The sequence below is a fragment of the Choloepus didactylus genome, chromosome 1 (assembly GCF_015220235.1).
Source record: "Choloepus didactylus isolate mChoDid1 chromosome 1, mChoDid1.pri, whole genome shotgun sequence".
Classification (NCBI taxonomy): domain Eukaryota; kingdom Metazoa; phylum Chordata; class Mammalia; order Pilosa; family Megalonychidae; genus Choloepus; species Choloepus didactylus.
This window is the reverse complement of record NC_051307.1, coordinates 34,550,626-34,561,419: the sequence shown is the minus strand read 5'-3', so window position 1 is coordinate 34,561,419 and position 10,794 is coordinate 34,550,626. Positions and strand designations below refer to the sequence as shown.

The window sequence follows — 10,794 nt, the reverse complement described above, 5'->3', positions numbered from 1 at the left end:
AGCTCAGAGTATGTCATGGAAAATATGAGAGAATGAGATATAAAGGATAGAATGTGAGGTTGTAACATACTTTTAAGTGGAACCTCAGAAGAGGATAATGTAGAGCATGTTGGAAAAGCAATATTCAACAAGAATTTAAATATTGAGATTTCTCCAGAATTGAGGGAAGACAGGAATTCTCTCAGGTTCAGGAAATCCTAGTAAGGATAAATAAAAAGAAATCCAAAGTTAGTGACATTACAACGAAATTGCAGAACAAAATCAAAGAGAAGATTTTAAAAAACAGCCAGATTAATCACAAAGATCATTAGATTGACTTCACTAGAGCATCAAAGGAAGTTGGAATGTAGTGGAATAATATTTTGAAAGCATTGAGAGAAAAGATTAGTTAATGCTGAATTCTGTATCAAGAAAGCTACCTTTCAAGAATGAGGAAATTAAAGACATATTTTTAGACAAACAAAAACAAAGAGTACTTTCAACAGATAGTCAGTAAGGCAATTTCTAAAGGGCATACATCTGGAAGAGGAAAATGATTTCAGAAGGGGGTTGAGATGCAAGAAGGAATGGTGAGTCAATAAGTAGATAAATCTAATTAAATATTAACTATATAAAAATGACAACATAATTTATAGAGTGAACAGAACAAAAACATTGGGTAACAATATAAATTAGGAGGATGTGAGAAACAGTCTAAGAACCTTGTACTATTCAAGAGAAGAATAAAATTCTCTTTAGACTTTTACAATTTAAATATGCATGGGAACATTTCATATAATAGAGCAGACTTCTGAATAAAGATTGAGAATAAAGCATACAGGCATTTTCCTCTACTCTTCCCCAAAACCTCACTAAAATCTATAGTAAATGGACTTATTTAAAAGGTTTCAATGCACAAAGAAAAAATAACAGGAGAGAAGAAAGCAACACCAAAATTTTGGAAGCTGGAAAGAACACAGATGAAAGTTTACTGACTGAACAAACCCAGGTAAGCTAAATTCTAAACCAGCAGCAGGGAACGCGAACTTTCCAAGAGTTTTGGGGATTCGGTGGTGTCAGGCACATTGAAAGTGGGACAAAAGTAGGACTAAAAAGAAGGGGACTGGTTCAAAGTTAGTTTAGAAAGAAGATAAACATCAAGATCTCATCTCTGCTCCCTTCTGCACCCTGGCAAGAGAATGGATGTTTATTCTCTCCAGTGGGTGAAAAAGAGGGTCTTTGGACAAGAGGACACCAAGCAGGGTTGGGGATGGGGAGAGGTAATTATATTGTATAAAGAGGGATTAAGTGAACATTAATATACTAAAATTGAGGCCACAGTGCTCTTCCAGCCTTCCTTCCAGAAAGCTGGTCACTTGGTGTTTATGTTAAGTGCCAATTAGTGATCTTTCATGAATTTAATTTTACTGGAGTTCCCCAAAATTGACCCAACCTGAAATCACAATAGAAAAATACCAGCCACATGCCCAGAACTTTCAATATGCTTTTTTCTGCCTTTCTGTAAACTTTGAACAGAAAGCCATGAATTAACTGAAATTTGAGGAAAGCAATTAGTATGAAGGGGAAAAAAAAAAAAAAAAAAAAAAACAAAGAGAAGGAAGCAACTGGAAGAAACAGTATTCTTGGATAAAAAAATTTAAATCAGTGAAATACTCAGGGAGAAAAGAGAAAACATTGCATGCCAGAAACAAGAATCTTGGGAGAACCAGAAAGAACTCTTGGAAATGAAAAATATGACCAAAGAAATGAAAAATTCAAAAGCAGGATTGGAGGATAAATGTTAGGAAATCCTCTAAAAAACGGGTAAAAAGAGTTGGAAAATAGAAAAGTAAAATTAGAGGACCTGTCCAGAAGCCCAGCAATGAAATATAAGAAATTCCAGGAGGAAACAGAGATAATCTGGGGGAAAACCAAAGAAATAATACTGATAATAATAACAAATAGCATGATTTGAGCGATTACAAGGTGCCAGGCACTGTGCTAAGTACTTTACATCAATTAACTCAAGAAAATTTCCCAGAAAGACAAGCATTTGCAGACTGACGGAGCCCGCTCAATGCCTCAAACAGTGGATGAAACTAAACTATGTCATACCATTATGAAATTTCAAAACTGTGAGGGAAATGGAAGTTACCACAGCCAAAAAGAAAAATTTTGAACTACAGCTTAATGTAGGGATCTTTAAAGTGGATGTTTTCAATTGAGGGTCCCTGTACAGGTTTCAAAGATCTTTGTATGCAGGGTTTAGTGTGTCTGTACATATTACTTTATTTGGATTCCATCACTGTATCAAATTGTCAAATTCTGAAAGGGTCCTAAAATGAAATGTGTTTTTTAAATTTTTTTTAACTACCTAACAGGGAAAAAACTTTTCATTTATGGGTTTCATAAAGTCAAATCTTAACTTCTGTTTTTTTTTTAATTAATTATACATATTTTTCAAATTGTGGAATATAATATATATATACATAGAAGTGCTAACTTTCCAAGTGCAATATAACAAGTAGCTAGAGAGCAAATTTCAAAGAATGTTATGGGTTACAATTCCCCAGTTTTAGTTATTTCCTTATTGTGAAATATAACATATATGCAAAAAGGTAATATCTTTCAAAGTCTGATTTAATGAGTAGTTATAAAGGAATTTCCAAAAATGTTATAAGTTACAGTACCATAGTTTCAGTGTTTTCCTTATTGTCAAACATATATACAAAAAGGTGGTAACTTTCAAATTACAATTTAACAAGCAGCTACAGAACAAATTTCAGAGGATGCTGTGGGTTACAGTTCCACCATTTCAATTCTTTCCTTCTAGCTATTCTAATACTCTAGCAACTAAGAAGAAGAAAATTATATAGAGATTCAGTATTCATATCCTAACTTTTGGTTTTTATAAACTTATCTCTTTTGTTTATTCCTCTTGGAATCTGCATTATGAGGAGCCTAAAAAAATTCTGGGTCACTAAGGGCTGGTTTATAAATATTAGAGTATTTGTACTTATGTATATGTCATAAAACTAAAAATGTCTATACTTATAAATTCATTGCTTAGGGGTAAATAGAAGCATGTTCCTCAAAAGAAAAAATTGACATGTGGATTTTCGGGTGGTATTAAATCTATAAAACCACTGTTCACAGTAATGTAAATAGCACATAGTAGCCAGAAACCTTCAATTCTTGTTGAGCATTATCATTTTCCAGAAAATATAAAAACCAGCAGTGTCCTGTATGATAGAAAGCTTCTCACTTCAAGTGCTTTCATAATCCAGGCTGGGAAGAGGTGATTTTTTTTTTTTTATTTTTAAGTATAAGTCAACCTCTGAATGTGATAGAAGGATTTTAATCATCTATGAACAGATTCATTATTGCTGAGAAATCTTTGTAAGGATGGCTGTTTTATTAACCGCAGAGTTATGTATGTCTCTGTAATTATCACCTTCTTGATGGAGACTAGGAATCACCTTTCTGCTACTTCAGAGGCCATGCAATGTGAAGTTCTTGGTGCTTTACTAAGACAGGACAATTCATTTAATGGTTGTATGCTATTTGTTAGCTTGGTTCGTATGTCAGAATTAATGAGGTTTCTCATTACAGATTCCAGGAGATATAATTTCCCAGCTGATAATAGGAGCACAACCAGAAAAGGCTTTTGTAAAGTGTCATTAATAATTTTGGCTGCTGTTTATAAGAAATAATTTAGTCACAAAGCAAAGTCTAAAGATTACTTCATAAAACTTTTTAAAGAACATTAAAGAACATAAGGTAAGCTGCTCCTTTCATAGTTACTTAAATCTTAAAGACGATTTTTAAAATTTTGAGTTCAGTTACCTAGAGAAGTTTAAAACACCAAGTTTCTAAATTTACATTTTTTTAAAGCACAATCTAAAAATATACATATTAAGGTGATTTAATGCATGGATGTTTACATAATTTTTATCAACATGATTTAGAAAATAAACATTCAATTCAACAAATACTTGAGAACCTACTATGTGCTGTGTTTTCAAGAGCAATGAAGATGAATAACGTGCCATTTTAGCACATGTAAAGGTTCAGAGTAAGAGAAGTGATTGGACTGGTATGCAAATGCTACCACAGGAGATAAAAGGTAAAGGTTAGCACTAGGTGGAAATGGATTAAGATGAAAAACTTTTTGGATAATTTCTAAAGATTTACTCAAATAAGTGGTTGAAATGACCCCTGAATTTACTCCCTCTTCTCTCTTTTCTGGTTTAATAAGTAATAGGAATTTTCCAATATTATTTTCATTAGTAGTACCACTTACTGATTACTTACTACGTGCCAGATAATGTGCCACGCACTTTTTGGGCATTATCTTACCTAATTCATAGCAACCGCCCGAGGTAGGTTACTGACCCCCGTGCGGTGTCCAAGCTTAACCATTGTACTACACTGCAACCCTCCTCTAATTCACTCCTGATATGGAACTGTTCGGAACTCTAGTCTCTCTGTGGGTATAAATAAACGTTATCTGGAAAGAGCAACCCTAGAACAGGCAGAAAAATGACACAAGTATTGAAGGACACCAGGGCAAAAGTGATACTGAACACTTGATGGGGCCGACCAAGATCCCTAAATCTCTGCACCCCCCCCTTTCACCCACCCCTACTTGGCGTCACTGTTAAACTCACTGGACCTCGATGGCCAATTTCAGAGCTACAAGTCCTTTAAAGGCAATGGGGGTAAAAAATAAACAAAAAGCAAAAACAAACAAACAAAAACCCCAGGTATTTCCTAAATCAGAAGCTGCAGTTTAGGAGTTCAGTCATTACTAGGGATTGAGAAGAGCCTCCTCACGCCTTCCTCTACACCGGCCCTTCCATCCAATCAGCCGCGAATCTATGCAGTCTGCTTCCCCCAGTCTCAGGTCGGAGAACACCGCCCTTACAGCAGAATGCCGGGCGTGGAGATGGCTGGAGGCTCCCCACGCCCTGCCACTCAGAGAACTGGCTGGGTGGGTGCGGCGGATTAGACAGCGCGCGAGCTGTCTGAGGATCGCGGAGAGGAGGACAAATACTGTCCCGCGCGAGAGCCCCGAGGGAGGGCGCGACCGCAGTTTCAGTCGCCTGAGGAGAGGGACTGGCCCACCCCTAGTCCACAAAACCTGGATATTTTAACTAAAGGGACGGAAAGCAGGGACGCCCGCACAACTACCCGATGCATAGCGCAGCGGGCGGTAACTGTCGGGGCCGGGAGGGTTCCCCAGGGGCAGTCCGCGAACCCAGCCCGGTTGCCACAGCAACCCCACGCGGCTAGCTGACCCGGCGCCCGCCGCAGGGAAAGAAGCGTGCGGCTGGGCCGTGCGGCTCCCGGAAGTGACGCGACTTCACCTGCCGAGCGGGAGCGGGGGCGGGGGAGGGGCGGGGGCGTCGAGGTGCCGCTGCAGCCGCCGCGAGCCAGTCGGGAGAGCGCGAGGCTCCGGGAGTGCAAGACCTCAGTGAGAGCCGCCTACCTGCAGCCACCGCCCACGGCCGGGCAGCCACCATGGCGCTTCTCCTGCGTTTCGTGCTCCTATGCGGAGTCGCGGGTGAGTGGGGGGGTGGGGTGGGGAGCAGGACGGTCCTCAACGACCCCGCTGCCAGCTCAGCCCTGGGGCGCTCGCTGCCTGCGGCCACCGAGGAACAATGGGGCGTGGGGGAGGGGGTGGAGCAATTTGGGGGCGCTGCCGCTGTGGTTGGCGATGCGGGCGGAATTGCACGGGGATGATTTTGCCGTGTCGGATGCACGAGCTGCGAGGGTGCGGCGGCTCGGAATTGAGCCCTGGGAACGCGGGGTGCCTCGGTGGCGTTGGTGGAGTCGGGGACGGAGCTCCGGGATGAGGGGTGGCGGTGGAGGGGCTCGCTGGGCTCGGGTGGGTGGGCGCGGCGTGCCCGGTGCGCCTGTGGTCTCTCTCCCAGACGGTTTGCCGCGGATGCCGGCTTTGCTTTATGTTCTCTTGTCCTTTCTCTTGTTAGTCTCCGTTTCGTGTTCGTCCAAGGTTACCCGATTTTAAAAGCCTTGGGCGGCGAGTGTTCAGGTGTCGAGCAGTCCAAGCGGAGAGGCTGAATTACAAACGCTATTATTAAAAGGATACTGAGCTTTTCAGTGTCTCGGATCGCCCAAGTTACCTCTAAGAAAGAGGAGCTGAACGATCTCTAGCCTAGGCGTTCTTGGTTTCGCAGAAGAGGCAGCTCAGGCAAGAGCTGCTAACTAGACGGTGAATGTAGATAGATGAATTAGGAAGTAGACCACGGGTAATCGAAAGCAGGTTCCTGCAGAAATGCGTATTGATTTCTGCAGTCTCAGGGCAAAGTGCAAAGAAGGGTTTAGTCAACCACGGTTTTGAGTTCGTGGTGAGTTGGTTTATTCTGAAGATAAGACGAGATCTTGCACTAGCTAGTTTCTAAAGGATTCATTAAGTACAGTTTTTTTCGAATGTGCCCTTCTCTGAAAGGGCAAAAAATCAGGAACTTAAAAATAAGTGGACCATTAGAAGGCATAAATTATTTTGCCCCCCCCCCCCAAAAAAAAACTGATTTGTTTCCATATCAGCGTTTTAACCATCTGATGTTTGTCAAACTAAGCAGTTGTATTTTGTAATCAGATGATACATTAAAAATTCCATGGTGGGGCCATGGGAGGCACACTTAGAATACTCTCCGGAAGGATAATTTAGGGTCGGGTGGCCGCTTCTGTTAGGATGGCTCTCTGCTTCCTGTTGAAATGTTAATTCCATTGTTGGATGACACAGCTGTGAGCATTACTCATGGGATCAACATATTCTATTAACAAGTCTAATCTATCTGATTCTATAGCACTGCCTCCATCTTTTTAGTACATATCGTTCAGACTTGGCTTAAATTCCCCATGTAAAGCTTCTAGAAAAGATGATGGGTTACCAAAACAGTTCACAGGGAACCTTTGTCTCATTAAGGCCTAAACTGAAGTTGAAGTTGGAAGTGTTTATGTTCTCTTAGAAAAAGAGTTTTAAACAATATCTAAAGCAGAAAAATGGAAGAACAAAGAACAAATCATGTAGAGGAATTTTTTTTTTTCCCGGGGATATTCATATAATTGTCTGGATTTCATTTTTTCTCACTTTGGTAGGCACAGTCTTAGCCAAGGATATTTTTATATGTATAGAGTCATTCTGCTGATAAAGTGTACTAGAGTGGAGCAGGCATTTCATTAGCGGACAATGTCTTGCCTTTAGCTGAACAAGGCAATTATTTTTATTCCAGTTTTCCAGCTTAGGAAACAACTCAAACTGTGTAATTAATGTTTGCTTTTGAGAACTTCAGTTTTTTTCTGACTATTTAGAAATTTGTTGCTAAGAACTAGAGTTCATTGTTAAAATGATCAGGTCCTACCTTAACAAAATAAGGCTGTGGCTTGCTATATTGGGAATTGCCATGCTGCCTCTGATAGATCTTCCTTTAGTCTGTCTCCATATACTTTGTAAAGAGTATTATAAATGCTAGTGGTATTCCTTTGAATGCGTTTTTACTTGCCAACCTAGTAGCAAGTTATACTACTAGTAATAGTAGTGGTAATAGTAGTAGAGCAGTAGCAGTAGCAAGGACAGTAAAATTAAACCCTTAATTGGGCACCAGTTAGATGGCAGGCACTATTTAAAGAGCTTTACATTACTCAATCTATCTGCAACCTTAGAGGGTATGTGTTATAATTACTCCTGGTATACATGAGGGGAAACTGAGGCATGGGGAGGTTATATAACTTGGTAAGATCACAAAGTTGGTAAATGGTGATCCAAGAATTAAGAATTGAATACAAACAAGCTGTTGGCGACTGCTCTTACCACTATGCTATTCTACCTTTCAAGCAGCAGACATTTCCCTTTTTGATTACCTCTAATCACCATCTTAATTTCTACCAGCAATCATCTGTTACTTATTAAGAACCTGTTACAGGGTATAGGGGGCAGAGGTGGAGTGGGGAAAGGAGAGTAATGCTCAGTGGGTACAGAGTTTCAGTTTGGGATGATGGAAAGGTTTTGGTAATGGATGGTGGTGATAGTTGCACAACATTGTGACTGTAATTAACATCACTGAATTGTATACTTAAAAGTGGTTAATATAGGAAATACTGTGTTGTATATATGTTACCACAATAAAAATTAAATAAAGGGAGGAGGCAGTTTAGAGTAGACAAGAGTAATATCTAAGCCAAAAGATGAATAAAATAGAATTCATGCATGTAGAAAACCAGTTTTTAGACTAGTTTTGGGAATTTAATACAATCAAAAACGTCAGTGTCTAACAGTCTACTAAAGATCTAAACATTTTGGATTTGAGGCAGCATTTATCAAACTGCATATGAATCATTTTGATTAAGGAAGTCTGAGGTGGGGCCTGAGTTTTTTTTCTAACGTTTTCTTTTCTTAGTGTTGCCCCATTGCCTGTCTGAGAGCCACTCTTTGGGTGGGCAAAGATCGAAAAGCTGTATGGAGAGGCTTGGTAGGAGAAAAGTGCATTTATTTTACCCCTGTGACTCTAAAGAATTTATAGAGGTTTTTAAAAAGTGTGGTTATACCCTGAGATTTATTTTTGGTATAACTGTACAGTAGTGAACATGGTCTGAAGGTAGGTGTCCGGCGCTGCCCCGCTCGGTCCCCGGTTCCCGGCCGGCGAGGGGAAACAGGGAAGGAGAGAGAGAGATGCAGACTGCGCGAACTAACCTGGTCATGAATCACGACTCGAACCACACGGCAGTTGTGAAAGCAAGCCCTTTACTACAGCTAGATGAACATTCTGTGTTACTGGTTCCCACACGGGGCACGGCGCCTCGTGGGAGAGCAGCCTCGATGTGGCCGTCAGGCACGGCTCCTTGTGGGCTGTCTCACCCTACCCCGTCCGGGTAAGACCTTTTATACACAATTAACAACCAATAAGCTTCTAGGCTAGTATCGCGTATACAGGATTTCGATTGGTAGGAGCGGGTGGCGGATACATGCGTCACTATGCGGAAACAGGATGCAGGCGCCATCTTGGCTCACTCGATGGGCGGGGGTAACTCTAGAGCAGGCTGCAGCGCATACGCTAGGCCCGATTCGGGAGGCGGCTTTCCACATCTCCCCCTTTCTTATTTATTTTTGACCCAGTGTCTCCAGTGATGAGCGTGCTCCCGTGAACCCAAATGGTTCACAACCTCTTTGGTGCTTTGGGGAGTCTGGACTAGGCCTCAGCCATCCAGCGGCGGAGCCTCTAGCACCAACCAGAATGCTCACGTCATATGGAGACCGGAGAGTCCGTAAGCTGGAAACAACGTGACTCTCCCTGCAGTGCTTTGCCTGGCAACTGGGGAACAACGACGGGGGCAGGAACAGCAGTAACCAGAGTCGGGGGTGTCACTAGGTGTCTCTGTGCAATGGCTAGGGTCCAGTCTGGCCACAACTAGGACTCTGCCCTAGAGACCCACCTGAGACAAAATTATGACTACTGGTGTCGCCTTTTACACCCGAGAAACAGCCATGCGATTCGCTACAAATTTTGCTCCAAAGCGCCCCACCTGAGGCGACCAGGAAGGGGTATGGTTAATAAATCGGTCACTATCGGGGGTAACAGAGGTGGGAGTCATAGCCATCATAGTGGTAACACGCAATTGCTGCTGCGCTTGAAACAGGCGTTCTAGCAAACATTTAACAACGACTAATCCCACCAATAATCCCACTGCAATGAGGATCCAATTAGTTAAATTGGGCCAAGAGAACCAGGAAGAAACACTGTGCAATAGTTTCTGTAGAACCTCGCCTAACCCGGAGAGATCGACTTTAACGGGTTTTTAACTTGATCCCCCCAATTGTGTCTAAACTAGATTCCACCTGTTGGGAGAGATTAACAAATTCAGGAAAATATGACCTTTTCAGCCAATCAGAGACTCTGGAAATGCTTCCGGTCACGTTGGCCCTGACAGGAGTGACACAGAGTTTAACCGTAAGCCACCGGGTGTCACATGTTTGCTGAAGCACTCTCCAGAGTCCATCTATTTCCAGTCCAAGTTCATCTATCTCCGCTTGGAGTTTCTGAATGGCCTGGAAATTTAAGTTCAGCATCTGATTGTGGCGGCGTAGCACGTCTCGGGTAAGGTTGACCAAGCCATTTACCGTTTCCATCGTTATGGCGAGCTGCCGATCTGTCCATGCTTGTAGCACAGCCTGCCCGATCGTTGGGACAAACAAAGAGGAAGCTACACTGGCAGCATTCGATAGCCATTCTTTTATGCCTCTTGGACGCCTAGACTTAGAGAAGGGGGTATTGTTAAGTGAAACAACTTGAGAAACAGGGCCAACCCAGTCGGTTGCCTTGACGGGGAGCCAGACATAACTTGGGCGATACACTAGGATAGCGGGGCGGCGAGGCATCCGGGTCGTTGGAACGGTTGCAGACTGTAGGAGCAAGCCCTGGAAGGAAAAGGCACCTTTGAGTCTCCTTTTTACTCAAGATCCCTTCACAAGACTGGCGGCTCTTCCCTGTAACGTTAAGAAATTCAAGCAAGACTCCCTTACTTAACTCGCCATTACCAGTTTCACAAGTAGCATTCGCCGCAACTGTGGTGTTGACAACCTTGACAGAGAGGTTAGCAAAAGAGAGGATCAGTGTGTCATTGGTGAGGGGGAAGGACTCGTTGAAGCTTGTGGAGGAAATATAGTTCCACTAAAAAGAAAAAGGCAGATTAGAAGGATTGCTATAGGAGAGCAAAGAACAGAGTTACCGATCCTCTTTTTGGGCAACCGCGGGGTGGTCAGTCCTACTATTATCGTCTTGTCGGTCGTCGCCA

General features: G+C 42.3%; 1 protein-coding gene across 2 annotated transcripts in view; it reads left to right on the top strand.

Annotated features, from left to right (window-relative positions):
• The first annotated feature begins 5,409 nt into the window (after nucleotides 1–5,409).
• Nucleotides 5,410–10,794, top strand: part of CXADR (CXADR Ig-like cell adhesion molecule) — an 81,340-nt gene continuing 75,955 nt past the window's right edge. For both annotated transcript variants that reach the window (XM_037833322.1, XM_037833314.1), the window contains exon 1: nucleotides 5,410–5,545. In XM_037833322.1, coding sequence (XP_037689250.1) covers nucleotides 5,503–5,545 — 43 coding nt within the window. In that variant the 5' untranslated portion in view covers nucleotides 5,410–5,502. The remainder of the gene's footprint in view (nucleotides 5,546–10,794) is intronic.